Source organism: Nanorana parkeri, unplaced genomic scaffold (assembly GCF_000935625.1).
Source record: "Nanorana parkeri isolate BGI_ZX_2015 unplaced genomic scaffold, ASM93562v1 scaffold64, whole genome shotgun sequence".
Lineage (NCBI taxonomy): Eukaryota > Metazoa > Chordata > Amphibia > Anura > Dicroglossidae > Nanorana > Nanorana parkeri.
In genome coordinates, this window is record NW_017306332.1 from 2,545,716 (window position 1) to 2,565,111 (window position 19,396).

General features: G+C 41.6%; 1 protein-coding gene across 2 annotated transcripts in view; it reads left to right on the forward strand.

Moving 5' to 3' along the window:
- SP4 (Sp4 transcription factor) overlaps window positions 1-9,420 on the forward strand; it is a 22,659-nt gene extending 13,239 nt beyond the window's left edge. For both annotated transcript variants that reach the window (XM_018576327.1, XM_018576328.1), the window contains 3 exons: window positions 2,393-2,615; window positions 7,175-7,374; window positions 8,216-9,420. In XM_018576327.1, coding sequence (XP_018431829.1) covers window positions 2,393-2,615; window positions 7,175-7,374; window positions 8,216-8,493 — 701 coding nt within the window. In that variant the 3' untranslated portion in view covers window positions 8,494-9,420. The remainder of the gene's footprint in view (window positions 1-2,392; window positions 2,616-7,174; window positions 7,375-8,215) is intronic.
- The last annotated feature ends 9,976 nt before the right edge of the window (window positions 9,421-19,396 follow it).

Consider the following 19,396-nt stretch of genomic DNA (forward strand, 5'->3'; position numbering starts at 1 on the left):
CAAGTGACCACTTGTACAGAACCGTTGCTGTACATTTAGGGCTAAATGTAGAAAAACCAAGCACCTGCACGGCGCCCAGAACTGCATGTCCGTTCTGTCCAGAACATGATTCAGACCTTGGCTCAATAAAAATTTTACTCACCGGAATTTTTATTCACTACCTTTGCCCTAGACAACATGAGCAGTTTACCCTTGCAGTGCGGGAGGTAGCCCCACTGCAAGGGCTAGTTTAGTCCATCTTTAAAGTCCACCTGTTAGAATAATATGTGGGCTGCCCTTGCTGACCACCTCCCTGAAAATGCTAGTTGCCTGGCTGTGTTTGGCATTGCAGACTTGGAGCAAGAATTCAGCCAGCGAGTCACAGAAAGTCAGAATTCCTCATCCCTATACAGTAGTTGTTTCTGATAACTGAATCAAATGATTGATGCCAAAGCATCAGAATGACAGCCAGGCAATTAGAAAGGCAGCTTCCATATTTCCCTCATGACAGTTGTACTTGAAATGCGTGAAAGTTAACCCATCCTTCCTGTGCAAGGTTACAGTCATTTATGGAACATTTTCATTAGACCCCTTCACTCTTATTTGCCAGTAATCTGATGATCTGGATATACATTTGCTCACCAGTTTACAATGCAGAAGCGATATACACAAACATGGCCATTACACCTCATTCCTGCCTCTACAAAAAAAGAAGCATTTACACTTTGATACATCAGGCTGAGATACCCAGAGCCACCATGTAGATTCCAAATTGCTATGGAAGATTGAGTCTGATTGGTGATGCAATAAACGGTAATTTCTCGGCAACTGAAAAGCATCCAGTGAGCTGCCAATTTTCTCCGGTAAAAACACCCAACTCTACTAAAGTCAGAAAGGTCACTTAATCTGAGTTCTGTATAGTTCAGGCCCAGTTTGTTCCAGAATAGATATGCGGTCAGGTAGACATTGCACTAACGGCCTCTATTTTCATATTCTTACTTCTACTTTCCTATTCACAGCGGTTGTACTCGGTGTCTAAATAGATCCAGTCCAACAGGTACCAGCGTTAGACCCAGTGAACTGGGCACACAGTAACAGACTCAGTAACCCCTCTCTTCCTCTGCAATACACATCTGTGAGGAGGGGATGTGGCCGTTACTCCTCTGTGCCAGCATAGATCAGTGAAGAGAAGGACAGGAAGCGGAGAAAAGGGTATTTAAAAGCATTGACAAGCAAAAATCTGGCACAATTCAAATTGTGGGAGTAGAAGAATATATAATATAAAGGTGTGAGGCTTCAGTTGAGGTTGAACTAGCTTGTGTTACTTTTAGGCATCCTAAGGTTTTGTTTATACAGCATTACAAGGTGGTAGTATCAGAATTAGGGATGCACTGAAATTTTGGCCACCAAAACATTTTGGGCGGAAATGATACTATGGGCAAAATGCCATTAGTACAAAAACGGCCAAAAATGAGGCGCATCCCCAGCTTCTCCCCTGGGCACTGGCGGCAAGCTGCGGTCTGTGTCCCCTCCAATCCCTGCTACGTTTCCCCATCTGTGTCAATACAGGCAGCGGGGATCGGAGGGGACACAGAGCCAATCCAATTGCCGGCGCCCAGCAGAGAGAAGAGACCGGTCAGGAGGCCGTGCGGGGAGGAGAACTCGCCTCCGGTGATGGGCTGGAGCAGTCAGAATGGAGAGCGGAGCACAAACTCTGAGCAATCAATCACTCACAGGGTTATTCACAAAAGGGTGAAGAGTTTGGAGAAGGCAACAACCTAGGACAACATGGCTGACCTTGAAAGTGAGCTGAAATGGAAAATTTCTCCAAATCAGCTATGCTGTCCTAGATAGTTCACTTCTCCTGCCTTCTCCAAACTCATCACCCTTTTGTGGATAACCCTGTCAGTGTTTGTAAATAACTGATGACATAGTGTTTACTCAGTTGAGTCAACAGTAAAATAAAAATAATTTTAAAAAGGTTGGGAGAAAAGTCAGTTTAAGTTTTGGTGTAAAAATGTAATTTCGGTGCATCCCTAATCAGAATTATTGGTTAAGTTTTATCATTATGCCTTTTTTAAATGTAGGATTTTGAAGATGATTTCCTTGATGTGCATGGTTGTATTCAAGTTCACTTGTAAGGTGGGTCATGTGAACTTGTTCAAAGTTAGCAGATGTAGAAAAACAAAGAAGGAATTCTTTCTAAGCCAAATAAAGACTATAATAAACTTGCTTTCATTTTCAATGCAGTGCGAGGCATCAAACCGATTTGGCATAATTTTTTATTTTGTTATATTGCAGCCATTTTTATATTGCTCTCCATCATTGTTAATTTTCCAACGTATATGTTGACTTTCTTATTGGGGCCTTCCTATTTTCTAAACATTTTTCAATTTTAATTTTCCCATTCAAGGTCAGCAGCAAGGAAGTGACGGTGTCAAAGTACAGCAAGCTACCATAGCTTCCATTGCTGTTGGGGGGCTTACCAATGCAACCATTGGTGCTGTCAGTCCTGATCAAATATCACAAGTGCAGCTTCAACAGTCTCAGCTATCATCGGATCAAGAGGTGCAGACTGGCAAGAGACTAAGACGAGTTGCATGTTCTTGTCCTAACTGTAGAGAAGGGGAAGGAAGGTGAGCCTTTTACTGGATCTATAGAGATTTTGGACAAAGGTAATTACTGTCAAATGTGTACATTTAAGGTGCCTCCCAAAGCCAGTCAGTCTAAGGGTTGACAGTGAATGTAGTGCAAAAAATATACCTTGTATATTAATTATATTATTTCCGCATCTAAGAACCTGTGTACTCCAGAAGAAAAGAAAGTCCTTGGGTGCTCACCAAGGTCAGTATTTTGATTAAATGAGAATTATGAGGCGAGTGATTTTCACTGACTCATAATCTGAGCCGACCTGTGACAATGAAACTGTCACAGGTCGGCTCGGTAGATCGGGAAGTGAGCGAACACATACCGGCGCTCGCTCACTTCTCGATCTATCCGTGCAGAGAGCCGTGACTGTCACTCACGGCTCCCTGCAGATATTCCTCCTCCCCTGTCCGATCCTCCACCGCTGACTGGCAAAACGGACGGGGGAGGAGGCGGTACAGCTGCCTCTAGATAGGCAGAGCCAGCTGTCACTCACGCAGCTGGGGGGGATCCAGACAGAATTGTTGGGATCCGTTCCGGCTGCGGCGTCTCAGTATACCGTGAGCTGTAGCTCGCAGTATACTGAGCTTTGGGTGATGGGAGGATGCTAGTTTGCGTCTTCCTGTTACCTTAGGAGAACTATGGGGAAAAGCCCTAACCCCATAGTTCTCCTTTTAAGAGACAGAAAACAAAAGCTTTGTAAGCACTTTTAAAGGCAAAGTCCACCTATTGCAAACAGGTAGTAAATGCACCAACACTGATATGATAAAAAATGTGCATTTGCTGCATTTTTGCATTAAGGCCTGCAGAGCATCAGTGCATCATGAGTGCAGTGTACAGGCTTTTGCAAAGCTTTCCACAGTTTCCAATCCATACAAAGCTTCAGACTTGGCTAGGGAAAGTGCTGCTGAACTACAGCAATGATGGAGGAAAGGCCCCCAGCACGCTTCCTACAAGTCCCATCCTTTGCGGTAGCAGATGGGACTAGTAGTAAATGTAAAAATTAACAAACCTCAACGCCATGGCTGTAAGGGCAGAGCCATGCACACCTGCACTTAAATAACAACAGATTTCCCCTGAAGCATGCACCCCATGATTTCGGTAAGGCAAGGGTGGTCAGGAGATACAAGTTTTTTGGGGGATGGGATATGCAACCATATTTCATGTTTCAACCTAAATATGGGTGTTACATTGAACATGGTATAAAAGGTGGACTGACTCACAGGCTTGGATCTTAAGTTATATTTCCCCAATCATCTTCCAGGACAGCAACCTGAGATGATTGGTTCCACCTTCTACAGGAAACACAATTAGCAAAACAGTTAAAAAAAGGCCAGATCAATTATATCTTCCCAAAGTCTCATCCCAGTTTCATAGGTCTCAGGATATTATCTTGCCTTCCTTTTGTGCTGATCCGAAAGATCAGAGGGAGATGGTATTTCACACTCTGGATGTTAGACGTTGTCTCATTGAATACCTGGAGGCAACTAGGCATTTTAGAAAATCTAGTCATTTGTTTGTGTTGTTCTTTGGCCCACGTAAGGGGTAGCAGGCCTCTAAGGCATCTATTGCCAGGTGGATTAGACAGGTGATTGTCTGCATCTATAAGTCGGAGGGAAAGGAGTTACCCCTTTCAGTTAAGGCCCATTCAACCAGGTCATTGTCCACTTCATGGGCAGAAAGAGCTGGGGCATCAGTGGAGCAGATCTGCAGGGCAGCTATCTGGTCAAAGCAGGACACTTTCATCAAACACTACCGAATTGAAGTCCTGTCCCAGCAAGATCTGGCCTTTGGCAGAAAGGTGCTTCAAGCAATTGTCCCGCCCTAGAGAGGTAGGCTTGTATTTTGTGTACTTGTTTATCCTCTCAGGTTGCTGTCCTGGAAGATGATTGGGGAAATGTTCCGTTAGACTTACCGGTAACGGTATTTCTAGGAATCTTCCAGGACAGCAAGCCTACTTCCCACCCGGAATGATGTATGGTATGTTATTTATTGTTGGGTTGTCCCCTCGTTTACTGGGGTGGTAGTCTACTTTTATCACAACTGAGGTACGAGGGGAAGGGGAGGGGCTTTTAACTGTTTTGCTAATTGTGTTTCCTGTAGAAGGTGGAACCAATCATCTCTCAGGTTGCTGTCCTGGAAGATTCCTAGAAATACCGTTACCGGTAAGTCTAACGGAACATTTGACTGTGTTATCCGATTAACCGATTAATCGAACTTAATAATCGTCTAACTTATCGATTTTGAAAATAATCGTTAGCTGCAGCTCTAATTCAGGGGATCCTAAAACTTCAGAAATAATTGCTTGGAGTATCTGGGTCTGGTCTTGGATATGCCTCCAACCATAGTCTTCTTTCCACAAATGAAACTTCAGATTCTCTGCTCTCGGGTTCAAATCCCTCAGTTCCAGAAGCAGTCTGATAAAGATGGAGGGCATTCATTGATCCTCATTGCTCTGGAGTGGCCCTGGCAAATGTGGTATGCCAACCTGTGGGATTCAGGGCTTTCTCCCTTTGTGAGACAAATTCTGAAGCAGTTCAAATTTGCTGCTGTTTACGTTGGGAACGCTAGTGATTGTTTGCTGTGTTGCCCATCCCTCAGTTGGACTGCTTTTGGACATCGTGAGGGTTTTAACACTTCCTGTGTCCCTCCAATAAATGAGAAAGAAAATAGTATTTTTGTATTTGCTGTAAAATTCTTTTTTTGGAGACCGCTTAGGGACACAGGTCCCACCGCTCTGTGTTTTTATGTTCATGCTCTCGGCACTGCTATGTTACAAAACTGAGGCATACTGATGGTAGAAGAGATTATACCCTGGGTTGGCTTAGGCTACAGGTTTTTTGTTTGCCAGTGTCCACTCGTCCTGTAGGCGGCAGTATAAGCTGAAGGTTAAGACTACATGGGTCATACAATGTACTCCAAGAAAAGGAATTTACAGTGACAAAAATCCTATGTATTGTGCATTCAAGGCATACCTCTGGTTAAATATGTCACAGTTGCCAGTGTGCTTATGTCAACTCTCAACAGACCTTTTAATGGCTGTTGTCGTAGCTGATCACATGTGCAGCACCATGGCAACTACAGATCTAAACAGAGGTTAAGATGGTGCTGTTTAATGCTGTAAAGTATAGGTGGGTATGTAATATGGTACTGAAAGGCAGAGACATGAGCATGATGGCAGTAAAAATGCTGTTGGAATTTTTTTATATCAAAAATAGTGACCGGCCACCCATTACTCTTGTGCTCTGGATTAAAAGAGCTGATGTAAGCTAACTAGTTGTGTAGGGAAACAGATGGATAAAAATCAGCCAATGATGCATAGTGGTGCCTGACTTGTAATGTCAAAGTGCGGACCTTGCCAAATATGTCAGACTGGAGATATCATGGCTTATTTCAGTAACTTGACTTCTTCTTGGATATTCATAAGTAGATATATTCCACTCTGGTGGCAGTAAATTCTTCAGACTGTCATCAACAGCAGAGTACTTGGCTCACACCAGTAGAGTAATATTTTAAAGTCACTAGATATCTGTACCTCATGACAGCCATTTTCCACGTAGGCATATTATGCTTCAGACCACAAGGCTCAGAGAGTCTGGGAATGATTCCAAGAACCTGACAGTGCATTTAAGTTAATGTAGTATAATTTAGATCTCCCACATCTCAATCCAATCAAGCTTGTGTGGTTAGTAGAATAAGGTATCCAGAGTGGAGATAATTTGTAGCACCAGTGGTTTACAATTGAAGAGGACCAGATAATCCCTGCCAGGTTTAGAGCCCTACTTGTCTGGCTATACACAGTAGGATAGTCATTATTCATTTGTAAAAATATTGCAGACAAGTATGGAACAGGTGGTCTTTTCTTGAACAATCAGTCTGCTGAAATCGTTAGATTGCCCAGATATCACATCATGGCTGTTTTTAAAGGGGGTCAACTTACATGTGTGCACTCTTTTATGAGAGTACATGTAAATGTATGTGCTGTGACTGGCATGTTGTGGTCTTTTTGGGGTTTTCGTCTTCTGGCGGAAGGGGTCTTACAGTGGCAGGCCCCAAAGGCATGAGCTAATAATCTGGCTACAAGTCAATGGTTATTCCTTCTTTAAAGTTCAAATCCAGACATTTTTTTTTTTTTTACGCTAACGTCAAGAGAAACACAAGTCATTATAATAGCTAACCGTTAGACCCACGCTCAGATTTTTTAAGTTGCGGTCTTTGCCCCCACAGCAGTAACTTCCCCTTATTTCCTATCTCAGCGATACTTCGCATTTAGGATGTGACAGGATATTACTGGAACAGGAAGTAGATTCAGATGTTTAGTATTGTTGGGATTCGCTGTTCCATTCAGCATGGCGGGCTATCTTGGACCTTTAGTCTTTTCTTTTGTGGGGTGATGTGGGAAGTCCCACTCTCTGTATCTTTTCTTCAGGTTTTCAGACAAGATAGCACCACCAGCAGTTTATATTCTGGAAAAGTCTGATGATAGAGGTTTGATTCATCACAATTGTCATCCTCTTCAGTAAACATGTTTGTCTTCTTCTTTTACCAGAGCAAACAGTGAACCGGGAAAGAAAAAACAGCACATATGTCACATTGAAGGATGTGGAAAAGTATATGGGAAGACATCCCATCTCCGAGCACATCTTCGTTGGCACACTGGAGAAAGACCTTTTGTATGCAACTGGATCTTCTGCGGCAAGAGGTTTACCAGAAGTGATGAGTTACAGAGGCACAGAAGAACCCACACAGGTAACTTGGATTATTCTTTTCTTTATTCCAAAGTACACAGAACCGGTACTAGTGCGTTCCTCTAGTTTCATCCTGGAAGACTAGTGTAGCTAGCTGCCCTGATCAATGAATCCCTGCAGGTGTATCTTTGTTTCCTCTCAATGCCCTTGAGGAAAGATATATAGGATTAAACACACAACGACAGGCTATTGCTAGGTGATAAGTGGACAAATGCAATATTAGGAAATGAGAGAGCTCACCAAGCCATTATTTAGCATGTAGACCGTTTCATGTAACTTGGGTATTTTGAGAAAAAGGTTTAATCCAGTACTTGGTCAGGCTAATGAGCTTGACGGCCAGATGAGAGTGTGTATTTTTTTCTGCGGACTCCTTGAATACAATGCAATGATATTTTATCTCAACTGCTGTTGGGCCAAATCTTCTCTGCCTAAAACTCTGGCCCTCTTAATCCTGTCTTGGTGAGAAGTTGAGATCCCAGGTACAGCTTGGGACTAGGATCCATGTGACACCACAGGAATCAATATGAAGACTAACTCAGGTGTGTTGCCACAAGGTTCGTACAATGCATTTACAAGGAGGGGAGAGCAGAGAGATGACCTCCTCTGGATACTGGCACGCCTTCATTTGTCCATTTACAGGCTGGGGGTTGGTTATTGGACCGGGCTATATTGGTTAACTTCAGTTCAGTCTACTGGGAGTTCACAGGCTTGGCTATGCTGACTGAAAAGAATTACAAATCCTTTAGCTGGTAAACCAGTCCAATAATTGTATTTACCCATTGGCCTGGAGCTCTGCTTTAATTCATTGTTGCTGTAAAATTTTACTGTATTTTATTTCTTAGGTGAGAAGAGGTTTGAGTGTCCAGAATGTTCCAAAAGGTTCATGAGGAGCGACCATCTCTCAAAACATGTCAAAACCCACCAAAACAAAAAGGGAGGTGGAACAGCACTGGCAATCGTAACATCAGGAGACCTGGACGCCTCAGTCACTGGAGTCCTTGGCTCCCCAAGAATTGTTACTGTGGCAGCCATCTCCCAAGATTCAAACCCAGCCACCCCAACAGTTTCTACAAACATCGATGTTCTAGAAGGTGACAAGGACTTGTACCGCTGCACTTAATCATGTCCTTTATAGAATTGTGATCTGGTCTGTACATTTTGTTTTTCTTTTCAAGGAAATATTTTTTTAAGTTATTCATCCCAATAACAGCAGGATGAAGCTGATATATACTAAACTGTGAAGAAGAATACACATTTTTTTCTAATATTAGGCAATTTAAATCTGAAAAACAGAGATATTTTACCTGTATCATAAATTCTGCATTTTGTAAAAGCTTCTAAATTTTAACGCTTTCTCATTCCTGTTAGCCCTTCTGAAAACGACCACTGTTTATAATAGTAAAAATATTGATAGACTCAGGGCCATTAATATTACAAACCTGGTTTGTAAAAAGGCCATACAATCAGTTTATTTGTGGTAGCATAAAGATTCTGCAGTCACCTTTACAAAGATGCGATTTTTGTATTGAGACCTGCTTGTAAAATGTGGGGAAAATAGTTATTTATATAAATTTAATGCTATCCTTATGCAAGCTGCATAGAGTTTCATACCACCCAAGACAGTGAACCTGCTCTAAGCATTTTTTAAATAGCGTTTTTGTAGATAAGCATTATTAAAAACCAACATGTACAAACCGCGACAGTCAAGCCTTTCCACATTCCACGCTCCTCCTATATATATTTTTATTATCATTTTTATATTTACTGCTTTGGAAAGTCAGTATATACCACATACGTTTTAGACTTTTAATATGCAAAGCTGATGTAGGATTCACATTTCATCAGAGGAATGTACTAAGTTATATGTTTTCATCAAGTAAGTTAACAAAATGGCTATAAAAATTGTATAGCTCATGGCTAGTTCGAGGAGGTGAGATATTACAAAAAGTAATTTTGCAGCTTTTTACAGTTTCAAGAAGCACAACCGATGTATGTAAATTTTACTTTTTCCCCTGTAATCTAGTTTACATTTTGTAGTCACGTTTGGTTTCAGAGTAGATTGATATTGACATTAAATTATCATTTCAGTACAGGGTTGATGCTAGTGGGTTGAATGATCAACCACCATCTTATATCTCAATGTTCACCATACACGTTGCAGTCTGATTGTACATTCTCCTTTTAGCTCTACCAACAACTGTGTAATGTAAGGGTCTTAATTAGGGATGCACCGATACCGATACTAGTATCGGTATCGGTGGCGCTACCGAGTATTTGGGTGAGTACTCGTACTCGCCCAAATGCTCCGATACCTAGCACGAGTACTTCCTGTGACAGGAAACTGCTCCATGCTCTCTTGTCACTTGAAGCCGGGTAGCGTGACAGGAAGCCGGGTAGCGTGCAATGACGAGCTGCCCGGCTTCCCGATTGGTCAGGAAGCTAGCAAATTCCGAACCCGGGCGCCGTGTAATCACTCAGCGCCCGGCATTCTGATTGGTCGGGAAGCCGGCGTCATGCTGCCTTGTCATCTCATGATTCATAATATTAAGAAAGTGACCTTAAAGCATTAGTTTGTATTGCTTTAGAAAAAAATTGACCTGTCCCTTTAAGAAAAAGTATCGGTAATTGGTATCTGCGAGTACTTGATCAAAAGTATCGGTTCTCGTACTCGGTCTTAAAAAAGTGGTATCGGTGCATCCCTAGTCTTAATGATTGGATACAAATCATTTTGGTAAATGGAAAGTTGACTGTACAATCGGATTGCAAGAGGCATGGCCAGCTTTAGGCATCTCTGCACTGTGTTCTCAGCTCTGCCTACCTGCTGAGATACTCCCTGTAGATATAAGAATCTAGTGGTTGATCTATCCTTCTTTAATGGATATTAGTTTAACACGGACTTTCATTTATCACTTTCAAAGTAATGGATCGCGTGAGCAGAGGAAGATATATGTTGTATGAAAATGAAAGATTTTTTTTTTCTTCTTTTAAACCCCTTCCCTTTTATATCTATATATGTAAAGTAAATGTGTCAGCTTTTTGGGCCGAGAAATGATGCCACTTCTGACACTGCGTGTGTGTATGCGCGTTTGACAGCGTGTATGTATATATGTATATACAATATATATACACATGCATATTAATTGTTATTTTAATTATTGTAATAGAAGTACAGTTTATGGTAAAAGGACAATGCTATTGGTCAAAGCTCCACAAGAATTCAGTATTTATTTTCATTCAGTCTAAATCAAATCCTTTTTCACATTGTGTTTAGTAATAATTCCACTCATGTGTATATAGGAAAGGGCATTGTATTTTGAAAATATTTTACGTTCATATTAGCCAGAGGTGTATATGCGTATAAACTATTTACACATGTACCCCAATGTCTAAAACGTGTAGTTTTGCTTAAACGTTTTTTGTTTTGTTCATTTGAGCACTTACTGTAGATGTACGTGTGTTTGTGTGCCTGTGTTCCTTTTATAACTAGCTAACGTGTGACATTAGGTTAGTGAGGTGTTTGTACTCATGCACAGTGGCTCCTTCCTAATACTCATTGCTATTATTTATACATTGCATTCTAACCTTTTTTTTCCCCTTTAAAACCAAAACGACCACAATCCCTAAATGATGCAAGACTGAAAATATTCAAATATTAGCCATTTCATTTCATTTTATTATGCTTATAACAGTTGTGTATCAGTGTTATCCCATATGCAGATCAGTAGCTCATGAAGCACAAGAGGGCTTCCCTGCTGTATATAGGTGCACTGTAATTGAACACAAGCGGTGAATTATATTTTAGTGGGATTCTGGTGCGCATATAGTGTAGGGGAAAGAAAAGGAGGTTTGAATTTTTTTGACCAATTTCTTAAATTACTGCATCTAGTAATTTTTAATAACATTAAGTTACCATATGGCTTGTGTAGCACCTATATACATCAATTGTTAGCAAAAGTGAGACAGTTTTTTCTTTTAAGGTTACATTGCACATGGAATTAAGAATGAGGTCCAAAACTTTAAAGTGACACTAAACTCAGGAGTTGAACCTTAAAACTTCATTCAAGTACCTTAACTATTAACAAAAATATATTTTATTTGAGTAATCACCTCTGAATTGGTGCTGACACTGTCCTTCCTTCTGGAGGGTGGCTACTTTTATTCCCCATGGTCCCTGTGTGGGTTGTATTAGCCACCACTCCGAGCTCGCTCCTCTGATGGACTACAATCTCAAAACAAACTAGTAATCTAGACATGAGATTGTAGTCCATCACGGGAATCAGCTCGGAGCAGTGACTACTGTACAGCACACACAGGGACCATGGGGAACAAAAGTAGCCACCCTCCAGAAGGAAGGACAGTGTCAGCATGAATTCAGAGATGATTTAAGGATCTATAGCCGAGTGATACACAAATAAGATAAATTTTTTGTTGATAGTTAAGGTACTTGAATGCATTGTTAAGATTTAACTCCTGAGTTTAGTGTCACTTTAAATTTGACCTAGTACCTCCTGCCTGTGCATAAAATAGCTCTACTTGGCTTACCCAGAGCCAAAACATTTCACTAATGCAGTTGCATTAGATTTGGGCACCCGCTTGAAGCTGAGGACAATGTCTGGGGTGAGTAGCCATTATTTTTGCTAAGCCAGACGCTGTGTCCAGCTCAGTGGCAGAATCCCATAAGAGCTAGTACTACAGGTAGTAAATTCTTCATGCATCCCAGACAGTAAATACTCACTGTTTTACGGATCACAAGTGCTTGGTTTTATTTAAAGGGACCTGTCTCACCACCTGTCTGTGCCACTCAGCTTCACTCTCAGATGAATGCTATGTTCTTCAAGAAAGTGTCTGTTGTCTTGCACCCTGCTGCTCGCTGTGGTTTATTCCATTGATGTCCATGTCGCTACTGTGTCCTGTTGTGACGTAGGGCCTGCAGGTAAAGGGCATCTAACAATTTTAGACATGATACATACTGAGGATCGTTTAATACGTTTTAGCTTTTCAAGAGAGTAATGATTGACATTGCAGGCAGTGAGACAAGTAAAGTTTTTTTTTTTTGTTTTTTTTTGTTTGTTTTTTTTAGCAACGGAGACACTTTATTTTTTGGGACAGGATCAGTATTGGGGGGTTATTTTATTTATTTATATTTCACATTAAATATGCACTTATCTATTATATTAATTTGTACTTGTCCCAGCTTCTGAAAAATACCAGTATGATGTTTCATCGGCAAGGACTCCTGTTTCCAGCACAAGAACAGTACATCAGCTCCATGAATATAGATTGTTTATTCAGATCTGTCCTGTGCAGGTCTCCTCTATAACACCTAATGGTGGCTGAGAGCAGCTTGTTTCCAGCAATGACGGATACAAAAACGTAGGCCTTAGTGCTGGAAGCAGGACTTCTTTTCATTCAAAGTAACTTGGCATAATAACTTTTTTTTCATATTCCACAGGGCGAAGTATAACGTATAATAAGTATTGTGCTTTAATTCTTCCATTGATAAAAGTAGTAAATCTAGGCTGTCTATATGTCTACAACAAAAGGCAGCCAGTCGGGGTTCACCTTTCATCAGATTAGAACATAACATAGGCCTGCATCAATCACTTACAAGACTGAACTTTGTTTCACACGGAAACCTTTTGCTAAATGAACCACAATTCACTTATGGGAGCTGCCATTGTTGTCATCTTTTCAAAGGTGCAGCTTACAGCAGTTTCATCCCAATTCTAGCTTTACTACATAGTATGCTAGACAGAACTTCAGACTTTATTGGTTGCATGCTTATTCCAGGGCAGTAGTGAGGGTTTGGAGCTTTTGCCACTCTTTAAAGGCATCCCAGGAACCCTAAACCAAGGATGCTCTAATATGCCAATTTGTAAGGGATGACTTGTCACCTAGAACTTCCTATTGGTTCTTCAAGCTATAGGTGGCCCTAATGATCAGTAGGGCGCACTGGAAGAGGGCCAACCCTAGACTGATTTTGGAAAAAGTCAATAGAATGCATCAGACTTAACGACACCTGGGGTGCTCCTGAAGGGGATAAAAAGTACACGCATGCACCCATGAGTGAGAGCATACGGCTCCATTCACACCTAAGCGGCTCACCGCGTGTATTCGGCTGTACGGATACGCACGGAGCCGCTCCAAACACAAAAAGCAATGCACTTCAATGTGCATCGTTCACATCATTGCAGGGGCCGCGCGGCACGAAAAAAACGCACGACCCCCGAAATAGTGCAAGCGAGATAATCCAGCAGATTCCGCACGTTCGTGGCTATTTAATAGCCGCAAATGAGTGGCATTCGCGCGGATGAAAAAAAAAATAGCGTTTTCGTCCAAAACAGTCTTTTGCTCGGAAAACCGTGCGGGGAACCGCAAACGCTATGTGTGAATGCAGCCTTACACTTGGGCACTTTATGGGGAAAAAACAGGTTTAATTTAGTTCAGTCAAATTTAATTTGCTTCAAACTTTTTTGAATGACTGAAAAAGATTTTGTATGCCAGTGATACTTATTTTCAAGTTGGTTTAGCAGACTTTCATTGTTCGGAAGATCTTTTTGTATTCATTTCACTTGTGCATATATTATAATGCATAACGATTGAGCCAATGGATTATTTAATCAGGTATTTCATATAAAGTAAAGAGACATTTTATGATTAACATTTGAACCTCCACTCTACCAAAAGATAAAATATGTTTTAACAAATGCTTAAATAATTAAGACTTCTTCTAAAAAGCTGAAGTTGTCTTTACTGCTGATTAAGCCTATGTCTTGCAGCGTCTTGTGAAAAAGAAAATGTCATCCGCCGCTTTCATTGCCACTGTTTTATTAAAATAAGTTTATGTAATTGTATATTTATCATGTTTAGAATTTCAGTGTTAGATTTATTTTTTATAGAGTATTTGCATAGTAGACACGTGGAAGTTTTTGCAGATTGCTTTAGAAGTTTCAATTATTTATCTCTTTTTCTGATGTAGAATGAAAGTTTTTAGTTTGTCAGATGTGAGAATGCATGCTAGGTGCATCTTTTCAATTTTAGGGCACTTTTATTTTATTTAATTTTTTTATTTCAAGGATGTTTCTATTTCATTTTGATGCCTTTTGTGCATGTCAAAGGGTAAGCACTTATTATTGATTGCCCTCTATATATATATATGTTAATAGGTTGATATGCACCAGATGTTGAATTGGACACCATTTTGGATAATTAAGAACATTTTGCAGCCGATGTTTTTTTAGAATCTATTGTAACATTTTGAGGGGGAAATTTAGAGGAAGGGAAAACCATGGATACTTCCCTATGATTTCTGCCAGCGTAGCCTCTAACTTGTCATTTTTACAGTGCTGATTTGTATAAACTTTTGTTCTTTATCGTGGATTTGGAAATAAAATTATGTGGAATTTGTTGTCCAAATGTTGTTATTTTTTCTGGAGTTGTAATTGCAACTGAGCATGGCTGAGTCACGTGGTGTTTTTTCCTCCTAACTGGGGACTGAGCAGTTAAAGCTGATCTATACTCTGTCAACTTTGCCGACATCTAGTTCTATTATGTGCTGCCATAGACTGTTATTCATGTGATCAAATATTAATATTATAATAAAATACAAATCTGGATAAAAGGGTGCACGCGCCTACAGCAGTCTTCAAACACCACCGCTAAACCCGAATGTCAGACCATTCTGATGGGCCGACTGACTGTCTTTTGTTCACTTCAAATAGTTTTTTTGTTCCCACACAAGTCTATAGGAATGCAGTACCTGCATAAAGCAGGTCAGAAGGAGGTCTAGTGCAGGTCAAATTAACCTGTCAGTGAATTCTGAATCATCTCAGAAGCATCTCAAACTAATGCCATTGACATAAGCCCTGATAGTAATAAAGGATCCCTGTTCTGTAAGCCTCCTACATGTTCCTATTCCCATCACAATGATAGGTTGCCTCTCTGGCCAGTAGCAATGTACAGAAGGTAGGATGGGACAAGCTTAGGCTATGATTGCATGAGCATTTTTTTTAAAAATCTTCTACTGAAAACATTTAAAAATTGTTTGGCAGTTGTTAATTTTTTTTTTCTTCAGAAATGAACCCAGATCAAACAAATATACATTGTCCAGAAAACTATTTCTTGAAGCAAAAATGTAACTTACACTTACATAAAGACCTGTTTAGGAGCCAGCAGGTGTCAAGGTTCAGGTGAGAATATTTGTTATGTTTGTTCTTTAAAATAGGCATGGGCAGGGTTGTCTGCTTCTAAGGCCAGCACACTGGAGACACAGGCAGAGGGGCTAAGTCCACCTTTGTGACCATTTTTCATGTTACACCCATATTTAGGGTATTGCATGAAACATGGTTATATTCCCCAGCCCAAGCCCTCCCCACCTTTGTTTTGAATTCGGTGTGACCTCTCCTGCACATCTGCATCATCCATTTGCAGATCCATTTACAGGATCCATGAATGGGAAGATTATAAGTCCCATCTGTCACTTCAGAAATGGGACTCGTAGATCTCAATGGCGCACAAGTCCAGTGATGTCACTGTGTATGTAGTCCATTAGGAACTTCCTGCAGCCGCATGCCTACCTCTGTACAGACCTGGGGCTGGAGAACAGTCTGCAGGGTCCACTGATCGTGGTTGCAGTGCTTTGCAGGCTCAAATGCAAAAAAATTAATGAATGCACATTTTTTTTCTTTCATCAATGTGCGTGCATTAATTTATTTTTAAAAGGTGGACTATGGCTTTAAGATCTTTTTTCCAACCTGAACAAATCTTTGCCCTCCATCTATATGTTTTTGAACATAGTAATTATGAAGGATGTTCAGTCAGCTGCACTGAACAAGTCATTCATGTTTAACATGAAACAATGCAGCTCATATGACACTTCACTTTCCCTGTTCAGTCTGTGTAGCCCCAGGCCACAATCCACCTGTCCTCTCACTTCCTTCACTCCCACTTTTTCTGAGCAGCGCAGTCACAGTCTGAGCTGGGTAAACACTGCTAGTTTTTCTTCCTTCAGCTTTTAGGCTAAGCAGAAAAAGTCTAACGGATACTTCTATCCACACTAAGCAGTATGGATGGAGGAATCTTCTGCTGCGGTTACTGTATTTTGGCAGTCAGCTCCAGCAGCTGTCAATATACCTGTACAGTGGCTGCATCTGATTGGACAGTTTTCAGCGCAGCTCCTCTGATGTGGGAGTTGGGGGACAAGGTCACCCACTGAACGAATTTCGGCCAGTTTTTTAAGAATTTACCCAGCTTTAGTATTATTGTCACATACATTGGCATCCTCCCCTCCACACTGTGAATCAGGGGTCTCAAACTCATTTCACTCGGGGGCCACTCGACAATTTTATTTTCTCTCATGGGGGCCGCTCGCCAAATTTCATACTTCAAAATAAAATGTAACGATATCCTGTTTGGTACTACAGACCCCAATACATACACAAGACGGCCCTGTAAGTTTAGGTGCAATTTAGGTATTCCTGCAGCAGTAACTTGCGTTTTCCTGCAGCAGGAATCCCTAATCTTTTGTTTACAAGCGGCAGCTGTCACCCATTCAAGTTAATGATCAGGTGACAGCAGCTGCATGTGAACACCTGCACACGCATGTAATGGTATGTGCTATTAATACATGCGGTTAGAAAACACTCTCCTTGGATGCACAATCGATGCGTCCAGGGAGAGTGATTGATTCCTAACCAAATGTAATCATACCACATACCATTACATGCGGTGTGCACATGCAGCTGCTGTCACCTGATCATTAACTTGAATGGGTGACAGCGGCTGCTTGTAAACGCCACACTCACTATATATAGAATAATACACTCCCCCACATCTGAAATAACCCCCCTGCACATACCCACATATACAATAAAATACAGAGCCCCCCTCTCCTGCTCACCTTTTTACAGGGAGGAGGCTGTGAGGAAGTAGATCGATCCCTGGTGCTCTAGCGGTGATTAGTGAAGTCTGCTGCAGACCTTACTAATGCATCCTTTCGACCGAAGCTCAGAACTGAGCTCCAGCCGAAAGGATCTCAGTGCAGGAGCTGCTCTGCGGTCTGCATCCGACAGAGATGCAGACCGTGTTGCTGCCCCCGCAAGTCAGGTGCGCAGTCACCGTGTACCTGACTTGTCAGCTGGCTGCGGGCCACATATTACCGGCTTGCGGGCCGGTACTTTGAGACCACTGCTGTGAATGATCTCAGTACTTTGTAAATAAAACAACCTCTTGTGTCACAGCATGTAGCTCTTCACCACTCAAACTCAGCTGCATGACTAGCTGCAGTGCTTTCTCTTTTGTTGATTATAAACAAGATTCCAGTCGATGAGACTAGATAGGAAATTGGAAGTCTCTTTGAAAACTTGTTTTTAGTAATGCAGTTAAAACAGAGTGGAACATTTCCTGCACGCTGTTTCATTTCGGCTTTATAGGGTGTGTTGTCCTATACAGCATGAAGGGCTGTTTTTTGATGATCCCGGTGCTGCAGGGCGAAGCATGTGGGCAGCTCAGGTAAGTCTATGTAGACACAGCAGCTGTGCACCTTCACACACTGCTTTTTGCAGCTGCGGGTTTTGACAGCCACACACAGATGGTGCACGGCCCCAGAAAGGATGGATCCAGGTCCACAAAATGTAACTGCTGGTCTGGAGTCAAGTGGTTTGCATTACATACAGTGGGTATAGAAAATAATCACCCCCTTTTAAAATAATCACATTTTGTTGCTTTGCAGCCTGAAATGAAGACAGACACAGTTTTTGTTTTAGCCAGCTGTATTTACTCAGTGCAACTTATAATATCCAAGTGAATGATATAACACCAACAGGTCAGAGAAAAATAAAAAAAAACATTCATAAACCGACTCACTGAGGGCCCGTTTACACCAGATGCAGTGCATTGCGGCCGGCTCACTTTCGCATGGCACATTATGCCTATGGTCCGGTGCGATCAAAATAGTGCTTGCAGCTTGCTTGCAATAGTGCTTCAGTCCCTGGTAGTGCAACTGAAGCAAACAATCAACTATGTGTGGCAAGGCACTGCCAAAAGATCTCCGTGATAAACTTGTGGACAGGCACAAGTCAGAAGATGGATACAAAAAAATGTCAAAGGCTTTATCAATGGCTAGAAGCACAGTGAAATCTATTATTAAGAAGTGGAAGGTATTTGGTACCACACAGACCCTTCCTGGATCAGGACGTCGCTCCAAACTGGATGAAAGAGCCAGGAGGAAACTGGTCAGAGAGGCTACCAAGAGGCCTACAGCAACTCTGAAGCAGTTGCAGGAATTTATGACAAAGAGTGGTCATTGTGTGCATGTGACAACACTATCCTAAGTTCTCCACAAATGTGGCTTGTATGGGAGGATTGCAAGAAAAAAGCCACTCCTCAAGAAAGGCCACATGCAGTCACGACTGAGCTTTGCCAAACCACACCTTGAAGATTCAAAAAGGTTACAAAATCAACTGTTCTTCAAACAATTCTCTAATGCAGAGAGGAGCACACACCAGCAGATTAGAAACATGGAGCAGCTCTACCCCCTTTGTCTCCAATCCCGCTGCTTGAACCTCGGTGCCTAGTAAAGCTTCCGCCGGAGCCTTCAATGAGCAATAGGTAAAAAACTGGCACTCGCAAGGGGATCCGTCCATCCAGCACTTTATTTGTTAAAAGGCATAACCGCAACAAACAAATGCTTACATGTTTCTAAGCATGATTGTAAGCATATTTTTTGTTGGGGTGAGGAACTAGGGTATTTAAGGTATGTCAGTTTGATGTTTCCTTGCTATGCCTAAGGCCCAGTTTGGGGGCTGAACATGTAAGCGTTTGTTTGCTGCTGTTATGCCTTTTTACAAATAAAGTATTGGATGGAGGCAGTCCTCTGTTGCAGAGATTGTATGTCCCTCAGCATCCTCATGTCCTATACACTTGTGTTTCTCAACTGGTGGGTCGTGACCCAATAGCGAGTGACAACCCGTTGTTCAGTGGGTCGCCACTAGTGATGGGCCGAACAGGCCCAAGTTCGGTTCATA